Source organism: Phragmites australis, chromosome 2 (genome assembly GCF_958298935.1).
Source record: "Phragmites australis chromosome 2, lpPhrAust1.1, whole genome shotgun sequence".
Classification (NCBI taxonomy): domain Eukaryota; kingdom Viridiplantae; phylum Streptophyta; class Magnoliopsida; order Poales; family Poaceae; genus Phragmites; species Phragmites australis.
The window spans coordinates 35,351,221-35,371,347 of NC_084922.1; the positions used below are offsets into that span (position 1 = coordinate 35,351,221).

Here is a 20,127-nt window from a genome sequence, read left to right on the forward strand (position 1 = left end):
TAATTAGTTGGTCGAGCTTTTCTTTGACTGCTCTCCGGCTGGACGGACGGACACCAGCGGCAGGCGTTCCTTGCATGCCAAGCAAGCAGGAGTACTTGTCGAGTTGGGAGTTGGAATCGGGAAGACTAGTAGCCGCACGAGGTGTGCATGCGTCATGCTCCACGATCGAGACAAGACACAAGAGTTCGGTGTTGACTTTGGTCGGCACCTTGAGTCCTTGATCGTTCGTTCAACGGCTCAGTTGATCCAAAAGGCCTGGGGACTGTTCGGCCAGCCTTCTCGACCCAGCCCAAGAGATCAGGCCCAACATGACAGAGCCCTGCCCGGTATCGCCAAACGAGGGAGGCAAGCAAGCAATTGATCTCTGCCTACTGTGTTTGCTCAGATTGGGACAAAGCGTGCGCGTGACATGATCAGGTTCACAAAATCATCAGTAACTGTCCGATTATCGTGATTACCGGCTGATTTGGTCTACAACGTATTCATAAATTGATTGATTTTCGGTTAAGTTCAAATTAAAAATTCAAAAAAATTGAAAAATTTGATGAAATTCGACACGTTTCCGCTGAGTTCTACCGAATTATTGTGCAGTTACTGTGGTTTTTGCAGTAATCGGCAGGGACCAGTTTTTGGAGGTCAAATGCATTTATAAACCCTGGATATGATGCGATGCGATGCGTCCGATCCGATCAAATCGCCGTGGAATTCCTCCTTTTCCCGAAACGCAACAGACCGCGCGCAGAAGGAACGAACCGCCCTACCGACCGTTACCTCTCCGGGGGTGGTGGCTGCCTCTGGCTGGCACGGCGCGCAAAAGGGAGCGAGCCTCTCGAGGAAGCTACGAAAGCGACCGAGACCGCGCCCGCCGCGCACGTCAGCTGCCTGGCAAGAGCCAAGAGAGCAGCAGCTAAGCAGAGGCGCCCGGAGCCGCCGCGCGGCAGGCAGGACAGGAGCAATGACGCGGAAGCCGCCACCGGAGCCGCGGGGCGGGGCCGCGGCGCAGCTGAAGCGCGGGCCGTGGACGCCGGAGGAGGACGACCTGCTGGCGCGGTACGTGGCCCGGGAGGGGGAGGGCCGGTGGCGCACGCTGCCTCGGCGCGCCGGGCTGCTGCGGTGCGGTAAGAGCTGCCGCCTCCGGTGGATGAACTACCTCAGGCCGGACATCAAGCGCGGGCCCATCGCCGCCGACGAGGAGGACCTCATCCTCCGCCTCCACCGCCTCCTCGGCAACCGGTGCGTCGTCGTGCGCAGCTCCCTGCACTGCAATGCGTGCACATACGTGCGGAAACATGCATTCGATTTGAGCATGCGATCATTTGTGCAACAACTGCTTCAGGCATGCATGTGTGCGCGTGCGCAGGTGGTCGCTGATCGCCGGGAGGCTGCCGGGGCGCACGGACAACGAGATCAAGAACTACTGGAACTCGCACCTCAGCAAGAAGCTCATCGCGCAGGGCATCGACCCGCGGACGCACAGGCCGCTGGCCGCAGCGGGCACCTCCCACAGCGACGCTGCTGCTGCTGCTCCTGCCGCTGACAAGACGCCGCCAGTAGTCGAGCCGTCGGTGACGCCACCGCTTCCTGCGGATCCAAGCCCGTCTTCCGCCGTTGGCGATGGAGGCGGTGACTTCGCAGCGATGATGAGCCTCGACGCCGAGGGCTTCGAAGGGTTCGGTGACCAGTTTCAAGCCGTGGATGCTGCTCGTAGCGGCTTCGACTTGGGCTGCGCCATGGTAGACGACGACACCTTCTCCTCGTTTCTCGACTCGTTGATCAACGAGGATCACTTTGTCGATTACTTCGGCGATCACAAGGATGCTGATGGTCAGAACGATCAGGGTGGCGCTAACTGATGCATACTTCTGAGGACACAGTATCTTAATCCGCCGTTTAATCGTGAACTGTTTAATGCATAAGTTAATCATGAGCAGATATACAAGTAGTACTGCTTTGTCTTGTGGCTGGTGATGTGTATGTGATTGAATCATGGAAGAACATTCATATGAGAACATGCATGAGTGGATTACAAAGATAACTCCAGCAGATTGGTACTGTAAATCATGGGTTAATGTCTGCACCTACCCTTCATGTCTGTGTAATGTGTCAAGTGACCATTTTTAGTACTTACAGCTCATAAACCTGCAGATCTACCCATCTATATATGTACTGATTGCAAAGAACACTTGCTGCTCACAGCCTGTTCCTATTGCCATATCCATATATGCTGCCGCTGGTGTATCTGAAATCATACGGGTATCAGCTGTATCCTGGAAAATACCTGACATTTCATTCGATCGATGACATGGATCTGTCACGGTTGTCCCATAGAATCCTGCGAATTGACGGAGCGTACATAGATATATAGAGTAGCATCAGCAGCGTCTAAGCAAGAAAAAAAGAATATTCACATGTGTGCAGAGGTAAGAGAACGCTGTTTAGAAGAACATGTCAGGTACTGCACAATAGCATGATTAGCATCTGAATAGCAACATGTAGCAAGCAAGAACAGAGAAGAATCTATGAACATCAGAATCGACAGCTCCGGACCAGTTGGGGCAGCAGCCAGCATGCACACGTGTAGAGCAAACTGAGCCAATGTGAAAGTAGTGTACTAGCCATATCAAGAAGAGAGAGACGACGACCTTTGAACTGAGCCCAGCGCGTTCATGCATGCAATGCGGCGCTGCTCTGCTCTGCTCTGCTCCAGGAGTCCAGCATCGTCCCCAGGGCTTGAGCTTCCACTCCAGGACGTCCCAAGTTTACTGCACGGGGAACTGGAGAAGAGGACCAATGGCGCAGTACGATCGAGGGACAGTACGTGTGCTATATAGTAGGCGAAGGTAACCGTGCACCGTGCGATCGAGCGGACTGTCGGGTTGGACCGGACCAGGAGAACAAATCGGTTTAAACTCTCTCTCTCTCTCTCTCTCTCTCTCTCTCTCTCTCTCTCTCTCTCTCTCTCTCTCTCTCTCTCTCTCTCTCTCTCTCTCTCTCTCTCTCTCTGCGATTTACACGGGAAAAAGAAATATGTATATATGACTAGGAAATTTGCCTTTGTGCATATAATATCTCTGTTGTTCCAAACAAATAAAACCCAGTAGCCAAGTTCCTTCAATCCCACCCGCCAAATATAGCTTTCGGTTGGGACTGGTTGGAGTAAAGTTGATAGCATGGAACAATTTGCTCCTTTGCATTATCAATATCAATCTCCTCTAAGAATCAGATGAAATTTGAACAAAATTAAAAAGTACTCAGTAAACTTCCTTTACAAAACACTTATAAATAATAAAGAACCGAGAGTAAACAAGAAGTTTTGGAAACTAAAGACTCCTTTAAAAATAGAAAATTTTCTTAGGTATATTTATAAAAGGGTTCTTCTAGCTAAAGATAATCTAATTAAAAGACAATATCAATGTAGTCAGAAATATTGTTTTTGTCAAAAAAACGAGATAATTAAGTATATCTTCTTTGACTGCCATTTTGCTAGATCTTAATAGTTCATAATCCAAATGACTTCTAGTCTATACCCACCAGAAATGTTCCAAATATATTTAGCAACTGAATTGGTGGGATTAGTAGTCAATGGAAATTGAAAATAATAGTAGCCACAGTTCCTTTTTGTTGATCGTTATGGCTATGCAGAAATGACGCGATTTTTAATAATTCTACTTTACAAGTTATTTTTACATGTACCCAATTACCCTGTATATGAGCGATGTTATAGCAATAGGAGCATCAACATATAGTGACGGCGGCATATATACTCTTTTAGAGTGGGTGATGAGCTTTTTATCCAGTTTGGATGACAGAGTATGCTTCAAATTGATACTTTTGTTTAGACCGTGTGCTGTCTTTATTATTTTTTCTTTTAATTGTAAAATTATTTCTTTTTATTTTTTAAGCTATGTGTATCCGAGCTATAAAAAACTAAAAATATACTCTTATTTATTTCATCTTAATATTTTCGATAAGAGTCGATAAAGTTTTTTTTATTAGAAAAACGTGTCAAGCTGATTAAGCTTTTGCAGAGTGTGCAGTGAATGAGGCCGATCGACCGAACGGTCCAAACCCCGAAGCTAGATATGCACGATGTCCATCGTTTCGTCTCGCGTTGCACCTATCTACCCGCATGTCGGCATGTGTAATAGAATTGTGAATTTAAGCTAGAGTTTTCAACTGCAAACCATGACGAGAGACGTCGACTTTACGTACTCACTTCAGTGAGGTACGTCTTCGACAGAAGGTTACGCTCATGGTGCAGCCCAAGATACGTCTTCAGCTGAAGATTACGTAATGCTGGCTGTTTCCGCTTTCAGTACGCAGCCCGTCGCATCACAGGGTTCGCGAACCTGGACTTGCAGGAGATACCCGCCGCGACGAGGGCACACTGGGTGGGAGTGGGGTGGAGAGGAGGAGGAGATGACCTTCGCCGTCGCGCCGCTGCCAGTGGCGCCGCCGATTCCGCCGCCTTCAGTCGCGGTGGCATGGAGACCGCGCTCAAGGCTAGCTCCTCCGCGGTTCGTCTTGGCGGTGTCTAGCAGGGACGGCGAACCGGCCCCGCCGGCTTTCGGGCGGCTGCGGGAGGAGCTCCTCCAGCTCCACAAGGAAGCCGACCTCACCCAGTCCAAAGGTAATACATCCCCTCAATCCAATTGGCTTGCTACTTCGGTAATCGGAATGATGAATCCATGGGAGAGATTCTCATCTGTTTTATTCTCCAAATTCTTCTATTTCCCGTACAATAACTGTAACTCCAAAATTGCAGTTAGTTTCATCTCTAGTAACTTGTGTTTGGACTTAGCCATCCTAGAGTGAGCTGTTGTTCAATGAGAGTATGAGGCTAACGTTCTGTGGATATGTATACAATGCGCATGCAGTAGAATTGTTTCTGAACTGCGCACCATCCTTACTGCAAAATTTGTTTTTGGTTCTCATAGCAAATAGCACGAGGGTAAGGCTTGTCCGATTGACCGAGGCTGCTGAGAATCTTAAGAAAAGAGCTGCAACCAGTGTCCGAATGGGCAAAGAGAATGAGGCTGTGGATTCACTTGTGCAAAAGAAGAAGTTGATCAAAGCCCTGGAGAATATTAAGGAGCGTATTGAGGTTCTTGACAAGCTTTCGGCAAAGATAAGTGAGGTGATGACATGGTTTCTTTTAAAAAAAATGGGAAGGGATTTCATTAACCACTGACACCAGTCAAATCGCTGGAAGCCAGAACATTAACAAAGTTTGGCGCATGATCGTGCGACACTAAGCTAGCTCCATAAAATGCTAAGGAGTATATAGTCATGTAAAGTATGACATTGTCTTTCTGAAATAGGTATATAATATCTACCTTCATGCCAGTATCTCATGGTACCTGTGCAAGCCATTTATGTGTCAAACTGTTCATGTCTTAATTCTTCTGATTGCATTCTAAAATTAATAAGCGTTTTCTCCAAATGTGACATATAACAAGCTAATAAGTGATATTTGACATTTACAGTACACTCAGAAACTTTAAAAAAAAAAAATATGTCCATCTATGCTATGATATGCACAAACCCACAATTAGCAACTTTGTTGGATTCAGGCAATTTCGATGAAGCAGAGCATGTTAATCGAGTACGCGTTGCGTCCAGATACGTCCAATGGTGAAAACTCGGATGACAAGATAAGGGTTTTCTCCAGTAAAGTCAATGATGGGGCCGATGGGGCTGAGAGTAGTGGTTCTCTTCCAAATTCAGCTGAAAAGGAATCTTTTGAGATCAGAAATGAGGTACATGCAAACATGGCTGACCGCCCTGAGCAAAGTGAACTTCAGATGGACGGTAGCTTCACATTTCTCAATGATCATGATCCAACAAACAGCATAAACAAGCATTCTGGATATGATGGTTTTATAGCGCATATTGATTTACAGCTGAAATCATTAGAGTATGAAATTGAACAGTTCATGAGTACCCAATTAGTAGAAGAGGCAGGCAACGAGAAGCAGATAAATGGCAAGTGGCACAGATTATCTGGCATACTGAAGCTTGTAAAGGAAACTAGAGAAAGGTGAGCCTTTGTTGGGAAACCTGATAAACTCAAAGCATGTAAACTTCTCATTCTCATAAGGCAGTCATTGCATTGTTGCATGAAAAGTGCTTGAGCTTCTTTACAGTAACTAATTGTTTCAGGACTGCAAGGATTTTGGATAAGACAGTAAAAGAGGTTGGATCTGAAGACCTGAGCTGATAGCAAACAAAACATTGAATTGGTGGCATCCAACCCTGTATCTTCCATGGGTAAGTTTTTTTCTTGTTGCTTCAGTTGTACTAAGAAAATATCAGATTGTCAGGTACTGCCCTGTATGAGACTATCTTAGTATTCGTTACTATATCTTATCAATTGTTCATTGTCTCTCTTCCTTGTTTTCCCCCCTATGTAAAGACTTTCTGGAGATGAATGCAGATCACCAGCTTATGATCTTTTAGTTCAACCATAATACAGAAATACATGACTTTCAGATTTGAGTTCAACTGCAACAGATTATTTATTTGAATACTTGTAATATGCAAGGGTATTGAATATGTCACCCATACAAATGCATACTACTTAACAAAGTATAAGAGTATATCTATCATCGTGGTATGGGATGTTCCTAAGTTACAGACATCAGACTCATAATTTTCCAATTATATCTGCAAGAGGGATCTTTTCACATTTTGCTAAGTCTAGCTGGCTGAACTGGTCTGAGATCATTGCGATGTCTTTCTCATCAATCTTCCCCATCTCCCTGAGCTTGTAGATCATGAAGTCTGATTTGCTGTTGCATAGGAACAAGTAGATTACCAAAGAGTGGCCATCAACGACTATTTAATTTGAATATGAAATATACAGTCACTGTAAAGTAACATAATGGCATACTTTCAGGTAAATCTGACTACAAGATTTAGACCTCATGAGAAAAAGTAATTTTATTTAGGGTGTTGATGTTCATGTCACATGCATCACGTGCATGTAACCTTGCTCTGTCTATCTATCAATTAATCATAGAATATCAGTGTCAGTCTTGATTACTAATATTTCTTAGACATTAGGAACTTTTGGGCCTAATTTCGTTGGAAGCCCAAAAAATAGGGAAGTATCAGTATATAACACTAAATTCGCAGGATTTGCCACCCTACCCTACATGTCAGTGACTCAAAGTGATTCCACATGTCATTGTGATATTAGTGGTAAATCCTGAAAGGCACACGAAATGGGTGTTTATATTCTGAAATCTCCCCAAAAAATAAAGGTTGGTTCGTACGGATGGCCTTGATAGTTTGTTATATAACATGAAAACATTTTATTATCAAGGTTATCTTGTTTAAGTGCATGCAGGCTGTTAAAGTTGTATCTGCAGCACATATACTATCTGTACAGTTATTCTTTCTTAAATAAAAACTTATTTTCTTAGAAAGCCTTATCATCCATAATAATATAATCACATTTCCGTGTTATATATATTAACTTTGGTGCCCAGTTGGTAAAAGGGATGGCAAATTGTCGGCTCTTTGTCATGTAAGTCATCAATAAAGTACATATCTTCAGATAAAATTTACTTTCTCATGAGGAAAAGATCACAGTGTAATCATTCAATTCAAGATAAGCAATAGATTAGAAGTATAGTTGCTCTGAAAAGGTTGTTTTCTTTTAAAGGTAATAATCGCTAAGGGCAGCTTTAAAACATAAATTTTAATGACATTATCTTTCATGAAAAACTGTACCATACCTTACAGCAGCATCATTGCCTAGGTCTGCAACAAGTGGCTCATTGTCCATTTTCTTCTGGAGGATCCATTTTGTAGTCCGCCGGTTCCTTTTGTCCATCCTTAGATCTGTTAGGAACAAGAAGGCCTTCGCAACTGCCAAAGTGCTTACCAACAGACACACAGTGGCAGAGAGCCTTCCTGCTGTTGTTGAGAAGCTATAGTCCCCATATCCAACTGTTGTAACAGAAATGACTGATAAATAGAAACTATCGATCCAACTTAGGCCCTCCACTTCATGTACTATGATTGTGCAAATTGAGATAGAGCCTGCTACAACCCCTAAAGCAACTAGTACTTTCATCCTCCCTTTTGACTTTTTCCTTTTAACATCGATCATATATGTGTCGAATACTTTGTTGAGCTTATTATCATCCATTGTGCTAAGTAGAACTGTCCTCTGCTTGTCAAGCACATTTGTCAACAACCCATTTAGCGTAATGTCAACAAAGCGAATGCCAACTAGTAGGAACAAGCATGTGAAAACCTTTGTGAAGTTAGTGCAAGGGACTATGTCACCGTATCCTATGGTGCACAAGCTTATGATGGTGAAGTAAAGGGCATCCACTAACTTGAAAGTGGATTTTCCCTTGAAGCCTTCGACATTTGTCATGTACACGAGGACTCCTATTGAGATGTATAAGATGACGCTAACAATAGCCTGCCTTGCAATTGATGGTGTGTATTGTGCTGCATGGCTTTGGTCATCAATCTCATCCACACAGGGAGCTTCTTTGATTGATGTGAATATAGAAGGGGATGAGTGTACCCGCTGGAAATTTTTTGGGGATAATATATTGGTGCTTTTGTTAGTGGGCGGTGGGTGATTGGGAGTATAGAACTTAGCTTTGATCTTACTGTTTTGGCAAAAGGAAGTCGCACACCTGGTTGGAACATCACAAGATTTTCTTCTGTCTTTCTTTGAGGAGTACTTTCCGTCGCTCTGGACTAAAGGCAGCAGAGGCTCTTTTAAGGAAGACATATCGGAGCCTGGATGCATTAGCTTGCAGTTGCAGTTCTCAGGTTGGGCTCTCATCAATTTATATCCATGGTGGTTCCGCTGCGACCTTGACGATGGAAGTAGTGACCATTAGACAGTCAAGCATGGATGTACACTTGCCTGGCGTTTCTGGGATGAAAGGAGTATTTATTGCAACAATTATATCGTGTAGTTTCTAGTATCTTGCACAGTAGTTGATAAAAGAGGCAACTGATGAAAGAGAAAGAAATGGTGGGCATGTTTTTTCTTTCGATATCTGAAAGAGAGCTGTTAGGTTTAAACCCCAAATTAAATTCCCACTTGTAACAACTCATTGCACACTTCTACGCAAGCATTATGGTACTCCGTGATAGGATGGCTAAGGGTGCTATCTTCGTATTCCCCGTTTTGTGGCAGGGATATCACGCACTGAATCAGTACTTGGTGTGTTGCACATGCTATAAATATGTGCTCCTGAATTAAGTTTGGTGTTACATTTTGATGCAGGTATCCAAGTTGACAATGGCTTATCAGTATTCTTATCTTGCCAGTTGGTTCCCCCCCTTGAAGGTAATGCCCTATTCTGCAGGACTCCATTCTACAACCAGGGGGATTACCTTCTTTTCTGGACGGAAACATATCGATCTGTTACTGTGCTGAGATCTTATTGCCGGTGATGGAGATATAGATCACGCCGACTGAAAGCTCCTCAAGCTGAAGATCTTGACTGAAGGAACTTGGCAGCTGGTCATCCCCGTCGCTGTGATTGGTATTTATGTGGATATGTACCTTGATTGAAGGGACCTTGTTCCAGTGCATATGTACCTGCGTGCATACATCTGAAGAGAAGGCTGTAGGCAAAATCGTACTACCCTATCTATATGTTTTTCCGAAAAAATTAAAAGACAAGCAATTTTCTTCCTGACAAATGCAGATGATGAGTTTTCATCGTATGTATGTGTATCCAGTTTCCAACATGTATGTAGCTTGAACATCTCATCGAGTACCAACTGATGAAAATCAAATTAAAGAAAGTCATGGGCCTCGTAAGGAACATCTTGATATGGTGCCTGATGGGGAAAAGAGAAGTTTGAAACACCAGGAATGCGAGATTTTCACCATGCTACGAGCCTAGGAGGTCTTGAGAAAAATCTTAAGCATCTTTAAGGGGTTCTTTTCGTGGGAAAAAAATCTCTTCTCGTTCCTTTCGGCTTCTTTCACGGTTCGAAGTAATTATCAAGGTTATTTTTTTAAAATAGGATTATCTCTCATTTATCTTACGAATTTTTTCAAAAAAAAAATTATAGAAGATAAAGAGAAAAAAAAAATAGGAACAAGAAGAGAAATAAGAAAAAAAAATAAAATGAAAAGAATATGATTGAGATGCTGCTAATTGGAGAGGAGGCAGAGGAGCCGGAAGCTCTGGTGGCGGGTGCCAACTTCCCATGGCACGGCGCGATGATATAGCGTGGCTCCGCGGGGGCAGCGAACGCGGCGCCACTCGGCTCGACGTAGAACAGTGAATCCGCAGTGCCGCCGCTGGATACGCCGTGCGACAGGCGAAGAAGGGCTAGGAGACGGCAGAAGCCTGCCGCACGCGAACGAATCGGTGAGACCGGCCTTGTCAGCCTGCCTCGGCATCAACGGGCCACGACTCCATCCGTCGGTACCGGCCTCCGTACGTGGGCTACCATATGGGCCATTAGCCCAATCTGAGCTTCAGCCTGTGGGCTACCATGGGCGTGAAACTCCAGGGGACCGGCAACGACGGTGGGGGCGCCATATGGCGGGCTGGGCTTGCGGAGACGGACGAGTAGAAAAGCAAGATGAGCGTTTTTGGGTGTGTTTGGTTGTGTATGAGGTCTTGTATAGCGTATTTTGGATAAAGAGAAATAGGGTGGAGGAGCTGTATTTTAAAAAAGAAAAGTAATTGGTTGGTTGGATGAGCGGATGCAGGTTGAATTTGAGTTTGTGTTTGGTAGATTGAATCTGAGGCTGACAAGTGGATCCAGCGCTACAGTACCTGCATCTAGCGAGCTTGCATGCCAGTGAAGCTCGAATCGTTCGCACGAGCGGGTGTAGCATTTGACCGTATATTTGCACGAGCAAATGCAACCAAACATGGCCAAATAGGCCATTCGGGCCGGCCCGGCACGGGCCAGGCTCAGCACGGCCCGGTCCGAACGACCCATTTAATGTAGCCGCCGTGCCGTGCCGGCCCGCGTGCCTCCCCTCAACCCACGGCACGGTCCGTCGGTGACCGTGCTGTGCCGGGCCGGCCTGCGCACGATTTCGACCCGACGGCTCGATCAGCCCGGCGGGCCGAAATAGATAAAAAAAATATAGAAAATAAAAAAATATATAGAAAATAGATAAAAATATAAAAAATAGATAAAAAATAGCTACAAAATTAAAAATATATATAAAAAATAGAAAATAACCCGGCATTTGCGTGCCGGGCTGGATCGTGCCGGGCCGTGCCGTGCCTGTGCCGACCCGACTCGGTCGGGCCGTGCCGTGCCGGGCCATCGTGCCGCTCGCTCGACCCAGGCACGGCTCGTGGCCTCATGTCGTGCCGGCCCGACCCATCAGTGATCGGACCATGCTTACAGTACTGTGCCTCGGACTGGTCTAATAGATACGACCCATTTAGACGTCTTTAAATACAACGTTGTATCGGTCCTGCATCCAACCAAACACAACTCTCCGACAATTTGTACGGACGAGCTGATGCTGTACAGGCGGAGCACCCCACCCAAACACTCTAAAAGAGAAAAAAAAAAAGGAAAGGGAGATGAGCTTGACAGTAGGGTAAAAGTGACGGCAGGATGGACGGAGAATGGCCAGTACACCTTTCATTGTACTAAGGTTGTACTAGTACTATGGAGTACAACGCTACTCCATTTCGTGAAATGGAAAGAAGGAACTGAGCCTTCATGATTTTGGGTGTGGGTGTACGTCATGACGGCTAAACTATCTAAATTTAGGTCATCTGTTGTACGAATTTATATGTCTATTTCTATTTTATTAATAATACATGCGGTTCATTTTTTTTCTCGTTAAAAAAAACTATTTTGCCGTTACTTGTTCCATGTTTCTAGTTTGGTGAGCTGACGTGTATGTTCTGTGCTGTATACGAGTGTGCATCTTTCTGTAGGAAATTTTGAAAACATAGACATGGCGCCGGCACCGGACACCCCATGCATAAACTTTTTGCTTGGACATCCCATGGCATCCAATAATGTATGTAGCATGTGACGTGCGTTCGTGCCCCGACGTAAGGAAATTAATATTCCATTAATGATAATGCCAGTTGGCAGTTGCATATATGAGCAGTGAGCTGAGCACAGACAGCTACGTGGTATACGCCTCCTTCTAGAAGATTGATCGTTGAAGATATATTGGTGTATACGGAGTAATAAAGTTGGAGCTCGCACCGCAAGAAACGAAGACCCTCGCGATGCCCTGAATCGAGGCAGCTGTCTAGGGTGGCGTAGCTAGGCAGGACCGTGCCGGTACGGCATGTCAGCGGCCTCGACATAGGCATGATCTGACGAGAAGTGTCATACCTAGGGTAACAGGCCTCGGAGCTACGTGCAGCCCAAAAAACGCTTGAAGCTTAGAGCGTTTTTACCGTCTCTGAGGTATCATGAGTTATCGTGAAATTATATCTTCGGGTGTATTGAAATTTGATATTTAAATACCAAAAACTGATATCTCCTTAGTTATAATTCGCATCTCCCAAGAATGATAAAAGTACTCTTGAGGTATGTGGACGACAACGACGTTTGCCGGCCCGGAAGACTTAAACAAAACTTAACCAATATCAAAACCAAATGTGTCCTAATAGCTAGGTTGGATACTTGACGTTTTGCGTCAAATTGCAATATATTCTCATCGATTCCAAATCAAGGTCCATATACATGAACTTATGCACGCGAACCGAGGCAGGTGGGTCAAACTTACACAGCTAATATTTAAGCTTATACTACTCCGTAATAAAGAAAAAACTAATGCTAGCTAGATCTTCGTGCCCTAGAGTTACTTAGTCTAATCAAGTTGACCTCTCCACCGGCGCCTTGGGAGCGAAGCATGAGCCTTGCAGACCAAGGTACGTATCCTCTAGCATCTGCTGGTGCCCAGATCAAAAAACTGAAGTGGACGAAATCCATCTGCTGCTCTCAGTTTACTAAAGAAATTCAGCGGGTCGCATTAGGTGTTTGACCGGCAGTGCAAATTAAGCATGCAATGCATGAGCATGGCGGCAGGCAGCTTGGACGCCAAGGAAGAGGAAACCAAAATTAAGGTGGGTTCCACGCCTAACCAAAAAGACAGCGACGTCTATATGCACGATGCACGTTGATGCATGGCAGCTTTTTTAAATTTTGAACGCCTAAAATAATGTGATACTATTAGTAGAAAAATGATTTATACTGATAGTTCGAAAACTCGGTGCGAAATATTTTTTTAACCACCTGTGAAAAGAGTTGTACATACGGTTTTTTAACCGTTAGTTCATTATTGGAACCGTTTATACTAAGTTTTCTGGAGTAAAAAATATTTTTTCTATCTACACTAGCCCCCTATATTATTATGTAGGGCGATCGTACACGCGATTTTTCACACGAAATATAACGAATGCGTTTTCTAAGTCAAACCCGCAAGCTCTAACCTCATACGAACTTTTCTTATCATCTCACTTGTCGTTTATTGCTAACCATTGAATGAAAATAATCGATATAAGATATACGTTTAAAATAAGTGGGACACTATTAGTACATACGGTTTTAAACTTAGAACCATATGTACTGTAGCGTCCCGTTTTGTTGCAACAACTTGTTACCATTTTCTCAGTCGGTTTTTATTTGAAACCGTCTGTGGTACCCTTTGTACAAATAGCTCCATAAATCCGTCTATACACGGGTATTTCACTAAATAAATTTTGTAGTAGTGTAGTAGGGGTTGTTGACCGTCATGTAGACCTATTTGGAAATTGGAATGGATGATTTCCATAAGAACTCCGTAGGACCTGTATTGTTTTCTACGGGCCGGGATTCTTGTAAAATTTATGTGGAATTCGTGTGTTCCGAAAAGGCCCGAATTTCGTTTGTATTCAGTTTGCTTGTAACATTAGTATTGCCGTTGATGGAAAGCTATACGTACCTGCCATAATTAATGTGGTCAACGTCCAAAATCCGTGAATGACCGTACGTGTACTTTCTTTTTTTTCTCTTATTGATTTTCAGAAGAAAGGAGTAGAGACATGTACAAGTGCAGCTATCTAGCTAGGTTCGGGTGTGGTTCAGCTCAGCGCATGCACGCGTTAGAACTCCATAAGGAAAACGAGAACCGAAAGCAACAAATCGAGCGACTCGTGTCGTGATCGTTTACAAATTGTACAGGCTAGTTCGTCAGCAGATAAGAGAGGGCGATTAGTATTCATACACATCTAATAATAAGTACGATGTAGCTAGCTGCGAAACAAACGGATGGATGAGAAGTGAAAGCGCGACATTCGTAATTAAGTACTCTTACGTCATACTACGAATGTCGCGCTTGTGGGCAATTAAGTACTCTTACATCATCATACTTATAACATTCGTAATATAAGTGTAATGATCGATGTGGGTAATTATATTTTATCTTTTGGAGATATTTGTTTTTTAGAGAAAAAAACAATTTGGAGAGAGCTTTATGTGATATATTCTCTTTACCAAACAGCTCTTATATGTAGGAACCCCTTCACGCCAATTATCACTTCATTTTTTCCTTACATTTCCAAGCGGTCCTATGGTACCTTCTTTGCTAAATTTAGTTTTGCAGCTGAGATATATACACTTGTACAGGTGTCTGCTCCTTTCTTCTGAAAATCAATACGAGAAAATTTTAAAAAAGTTTATCTAGTGTTCGAGTGCAGCTTCCTGGCCGTTTCTGCAAGGCATGCATATATGCATCAGCCGCTTCTTGTCCTCTTGAAGATGCTTGGTGAGAAAGCATCTTATAAAAAATCTCATTTTTCCCCATGTCAGTCAAAAGGCGCCAGCCATAGCTCATGTGGGTGCACGTAATATAAGAGAACAGTCAGACGCTGATAATATGTCCAGTTGACCAGGCAACTAATAGATCAAATGTCAAAGCATTGTTGTACGCTTGTCCGAGCATTTCTTTCGCCAGTTCTTAAGTTCGACCTACTACAGAAAGCATGGATGTGCAATTTCAGAAGAAGTGAGAGCATCGAATTTGTGTGTAACCATGCATCTGTCAGCATCCACACGTTGTTGGACTAACTGTAAATATTTGCGTTCGTTTCCTGTCATCGAGACGCATAATGCACCTGCAGAGAGATTTCCTGTCCACGGTCCACTGCTGCACTCGGTCTTCTCCTTGCGGCGCAAGCACTTCGTTTTTTAATTACCACTGTACTTCTTCAGAATTTCTGGACATAAGGTATGGTAGCAGGCCCGTAAGTACATCGAATTCATTTCCTAAACAAAAATATATCAAATTGGGCAAGGTTATACTACCCCTTTAATAATTTCAAAAAATGTTGCCTCGTTAAAAAATAAGTAACGTTTTGGAGTGCACGTTGTTAATTGATTTTCAATTTGCCCCACCATATCTTCATATATTTGGAGATTTCTCATGCCAAAAATGATCTATCTCGAAAAATGCATTCACAATTGTCATTATTTAAACATAAGTACAATTCAGTAGAGGTAAATAATAACTTTGTGTTTTGAAGACAGCCCTTATTTAAACATCATTTTTTTCTGACTGAAGACGCATTCTAACTAAATTAATTCTGCTGATTCCCTGCGAGGACAAAATAGCTTACATATTTTCTTCAGTACAGCTAGGCAACTATAAATGATAAGAGGTTAGTTCACCGAATCCACAAACCACAACCCTGTTAAGCATGTGCAGGCAATTAGGAGTGCGCTGGAAGCTTCACGAGTGTGACGCTGTACACAGCATCACGCTTGTCTGATAGAACTCTTTTTATTTAAATTCTGAAGAATGATTTTTTTAGAAAATGATACTATAGCTGAAAGTGATTTTCTAGAATAAACTATATGAAGAAAGTGATTCTATGTGAAAAGTGAATCATGTGAAGCTATTTTTTTAGCTCCTCAGTTTCTAGTTTATTTCAGAGAATCACTCGTATGGATTTCACTCAGGGAGCTAAAAGCTATTGTTTCGCAGAGTTCTTTCTGATTTCAAACAAGAAACTGCTCTGAAAACTCTACCAAACAGACCCTTAATCATGCAACCATCGCTAATAGAATCTTAAGTTTTTTTTCCTGGTACAAGGAAACAAGGCCAAACAAGAAGAGAAGAAAAAGAAAACTATACAATGGAGCTTAACCAAGCCAAGAAAATTTCACTGAGGACTATTCATTCTATGACTGAAGATTCACAGTTTGAGAGGCTATTCTAGAATCTTAAGTTTACCATGAGCATAGTTCTGTTAGATTCTGACCTAACGCTATGCTTCAGAATAGACCTCAGTTTTGCCATCAATAAATATATCGATTAATATACATATATGATCACGAGCTGAGCTTAGCTCGGTTGGTAAAGTTTCCGGCATACACGTTGCCCGCCGGGTATGATTTGATCATGTGCGCACTAGGAGCGAGATTGAGCATGTGTGGGTGTGTACGTGTGTGCGCTCTCGTGCTCGCTCCTAGGCCAACGGCCTTGGTGGCACCGGTAGGCTCCTCCGCTAGCCTATCTCATGAATATATATATACACACACACACACTAACTTTATTACCTTCCCATCAATCACACATAAAATTTTAGCATGGACACTGTCTCCAAATTGCAATGTCGGCTATTAATATTTGTCGCTGTAGTTTTCACAAAGCATTGTGAAATTATAATACTACGAATGTTATTTTGTTGCATGAGTCCAAATAACACCTTTTTTTAAAAAAAGTCAAGGATAGGAGCTCAGCCATTCGTTTCAAGAAAAGAAAAAAAAGAATTATGCTAGGCGCCGAAGGAAAATCACCAAAAGACCTCCAAAAGGGAAACCTCTACCCAAAGCAATGAATAACCTGACCCACAGCTTACGTGCAAGCCATGAAAAAACACATTTTTTATTTGAAGGAATATTTTCACGAATATAATGATATCAAAGTATTTTATACTGCCTTCGTTCCTAAATAGATGTCGTTTTAGGAATTAGATTGTGTTCTTAAATAGATGTCGTTCACTACTGAAAATTTATTTTTACAGACAGTTCGAAACCTCATGCGGGACAGTTTTTCGAACCGTCTGTAGAAAAGAGTCTGTATAAATCATATTTGTACAAACGAATTTTAAACCATATGTACAAAACTTTTGTACAAACGGCTCCAATCACTAGCCGTCTGTACTACTGAATATCATAGATGGCTCGGAGTCATGAGCCATCTGTGGTATAGTAATAATACATATGGCTCCAAAAAAGAGCCGTTTATACTATGTAATATCACAGACGGCTCGAAGTTTTGAACCGTTTGTGATATAGTAACAGTACAGACGGTTCGTTATTGTAGCTGTCTGTACTATAGGACAGTACAGACGATTACATTTCGAGCTGTCTGTATATATAACAGAGGTTGTTATAAAAAACATTTGTACAGACAGTTATATTCCTAAAATCGTATGTACTATCATATATACAGTACATAATCCATATATTACTGAATATAACTGATATATCAACAACAAAATACACACAGCAGATCATTTGCATTCAAACTCCATACACTTTGTAAATCGAACATCTTCATTCAATATCACAAAGTTAATATTACAAAGCCTCGCAATATTACAAAGTCACAAAGTTTTTAGGATCATAAAATTCGCCGGTCTCCTTTTATGATCGCCACGAGTATGAAATGGATGAGCTATTTTTGAATATACATTAGACTGTCCTTCATGAGATTACCTGTACGAAATTTATACGTCTGTAGAAGAAAATTTAAGTAGTTAGGCACAACGATAAAAAATGCATTTTAATATACTATAATTACAATAACCGATGGATATATTGGTAGACTAGAGCCAATGATTTGCAGCATATACTGGGCAATATAGAATCCACAGAGGTTGGTACCCTACGGTTGCCTATGACACTGCAGAAATTTGTGCACGGTACATTTAGTTCTATGGAATGCATATTATAACGGTAAATTGATGTGCGACGGAGGAATTATTACCGGGAACAGATGCTGGTGGGTCGCCAAGGGTTTATCTCTCTGTACAATCCTGTCCATCGAAACATACTTAACGAACGCCTTTGTCAACAAGTCTGTCAGATCTGAATACCTCTCTGGGTCGTAGTATATCGAGTCAAGGTATATGCAGAGTTGATTGTGTGTATAAATATAAATTAGCATCCAATGGTCTCAGTAGCTATATGGTAGAAGAATAAGGTCATTCAATCCACAAAGAGCGACCATGGCCTCCGCGACATATTTCTCGACCTCCCTAGGAGACCAGTGATCGTTGACCCACATACGACATGTGGGTCGAGGAATCGGATTCTCGGATTCCCTCTCCTGGCTTCTTGAATCATAAGTCTACACATAAGAGTAATATTGATGAATGAGTTTATCAATAAGTTAGGCGGTTCATTACGCATAGACCACGATTAATAACACTTACAATGTCCAGCATCTCAGTAGATCGACGTCTATCTTGTCCAGACGGTAGTGGAGGAATAAATCCTCGAAGGTCACGAGGAAGGTTTCAGCTGGTTGTAGGAAACGTTGTTGCTGGTACTTGGTGCTGAAATAAGGAGAAAGATATTTCTCCTTATGGAACCTCTTTATGTATAGGTCATGCAGAATCATACTTGCCCAGCCCAATTACTCTAACGCTTTCCTGCTCAATAACGGCTGGCCTGCCACGTAGGTGTTTGACAGAGGTTCTTCTTTTACCTCCTTCTTGTCCTTCTATTTGCTGGCTCTGTGCTTTCCAGGAGGTGCCATTTTGATGGACTGTTGGATAGATTTGCTGGATAATTTTTGTTGCTCATTTGGTGCAGAAGAAGATTTGACCTTCAGCGAAGCACGAAGAAAAGAGAAGTCGCTACCATCGCGTACTAGAGATAGAGGCTGCGGAGGTGGTGGAGGGGTAACCAATGTTATGAACTTCTTTGGCCACTGGATGAAGGAGTAGACGACCTCCCCAAGTGTCCTAACATCATCCTCTGGGGGAATAGGAAGTGGGAGGGATGTGCAATTCGTGTACACCAAGTCCACTGACACCCTAGCGTAACTAGGTTGTAGCAGGAGTCCGTGAATCGTCTGTTCCCCGCCACATAGAAACGCCAAGCCTGTGCCAACCTCAATGATGTTATCAGAGCAAACAATGGTGGGCAGTAGGAGCTTGCACTTGGTGGCTGCCTCTATGTCGTCGATGGGGTATCTCTCGCTAGGGACCTCTTTCTGAATGTTGTTGACCGGGGGGGGGGGGTCACCTTCAAATCCACTGATAGGGAAGTTATGTTGATCGAACATGTTATCTGGAGCATTATTTGGTGCAGATGCACAACTGCTCCGGTGCCAAGCCGGTGGAGATTCAAGTGTCGTGGCTACATCCTGCTACCTCATAGCCCGTACTCGCTCCTCAACCCGTTGTTCCATCCTTTCTACAAGCATATCCATTTGTTCTTTCATCCTTGCTTCGACCTTAGCGACAATCTCCATTCTAATCTGTTCACGCTCAGCTCCTTCGCGCTCAGCTTTGTTTCTCCTTCAGCTCCTATATGAATCGGCGTCATCAGGGAATCCCAACTTCCATGGAACAAAAACACCTATGCCACGTGTGCGACCCGGGTGCTCTTTGTTCCCCAGAGCCGAGGTTAGTATGTCCTTTTCTCGAGAAGGCTGGAATGGTTCTTGAGTGGATTCTTTCGAAAGTTGCAGGATCATTTGAGCCACTTGCTCGGTTTCTTGCTTCCTAAAGGTGACAAAACCATCAGCCGAGTGTACAGCCCTTCCTCGGAACCAGTTCTGAGCCTGCCTCTCCAGGATTTGTGAAAATGGTGTGGAGCGGTTCTCCCAGCTGCATGCTCATCCTCCTTGTCCCAGTCTAACTCCTTGCGCGCGTACCCACCAGTACCGAGTCTGTGGGGGTGCGTGTTGCATGACTGACGCGCCTTGTTAACCTAACTTCGCTGCTGAAATTCCTCAGACTAGCACCTCGCCACAAACTCTACCCATTGATCCGCCAAGTACCCATAAGCAATATTATTGGGTACGAGATCTTGCTTCACATATGTGTTATACAGCTCGCTCTTGAAGATCTTCCAGGCCTTACTCATCTTGGCTAATGCCTGTCTTTCCACATCCTCCAAGGAGCATCCTTC

At 43.3% G+C, this 20,127-nt stretch overlaps 3 protein-coding genes across 5 annotated transcripts; 2 read left to right on the top strand and 1 right to left on the bottom strand.

Annotated features, from left to right (window-relative positions):
* The first annotated feature begins 829 nt into the window (after positions 1-829).
* Positions 830-1,866, top strand: LOC133908543 (transcription repressor MYB5-like). The gene is made up of 2 exons (XM_062350616.1): positions 830-1,233; positions 1,361-1,866. The coding sequence occupies exons 1-2, from the start codon at positions 956-958 to the stop codon at positions 1,851-1,853; spliced, it is 771 nt and encodes a 256-aa protein (XP_062206600.1). The 5' UTR covers positions 830-955; the 3' UTR covers positions 1,854-1,866.
* Positions 1,867-4,321: 2,455 nt separating this feature from the next.
* On the top strand, positions 4,322-9,812 carry LOC133908546 (uncharacterized). 3 transcript variants are annotated; one of them, XM_062350620.1, is made up of 5 exons: positions 4,322-4,630; positions 4,938-5,137; positions 5,574-6,078; positions 6,163-6,270; positions 9,266-9,812. In XM_062350620.1, the coding sequence occupies exons 1-3, from the start codon at positions 4,420-4,422 to the stop codon at positions 6,042-6,044; spliced, it is 882 nt and encodes a 293-aa protein (XP_062206604.1). In that variant the 5' UTR covers positions 4,322-4,419; the 3' UTR covers positions 6,045-6,078; positions 6,163-6,270; positions 9,266-9,812. The 3 variants fall into 3 exon arrangements, with proteins under 3 accessions (XP_062206604.1, XP_062206602.1, XP_062206603.1); XM_062350618.1 differs by having other exon boundaries at positions 5,574-6,040; XM_062350619.1 differs by having other exon boundaries at positions 5,574-6,040; positions 9,348-9,812.
* LOC133908545 (two-pore potassium channel 2-like) lies at positions 6,310-9,271 on the bottom strand. Its single transcript, XM_062350617.1, has 2 exons — positions 7,743-9,271; positions 6,310-6,791 (listed from the first exon to the last, which is right to left on the bottom strand). The coding sequence occupies exons 1-2, from the start codon at positions 8,813-8,815 to the stop codon at positions 6,647-6,649; spliced, it is 1,218 nt and encodes a 405-aa protein (XP_062206601.1). The 5' UTR covers positions 8,816-9,271; the 3' UTR covers positions 6,310-6,646.
* Positions 9,813-20,127: the final 10,315 nt, after the last annotated feature.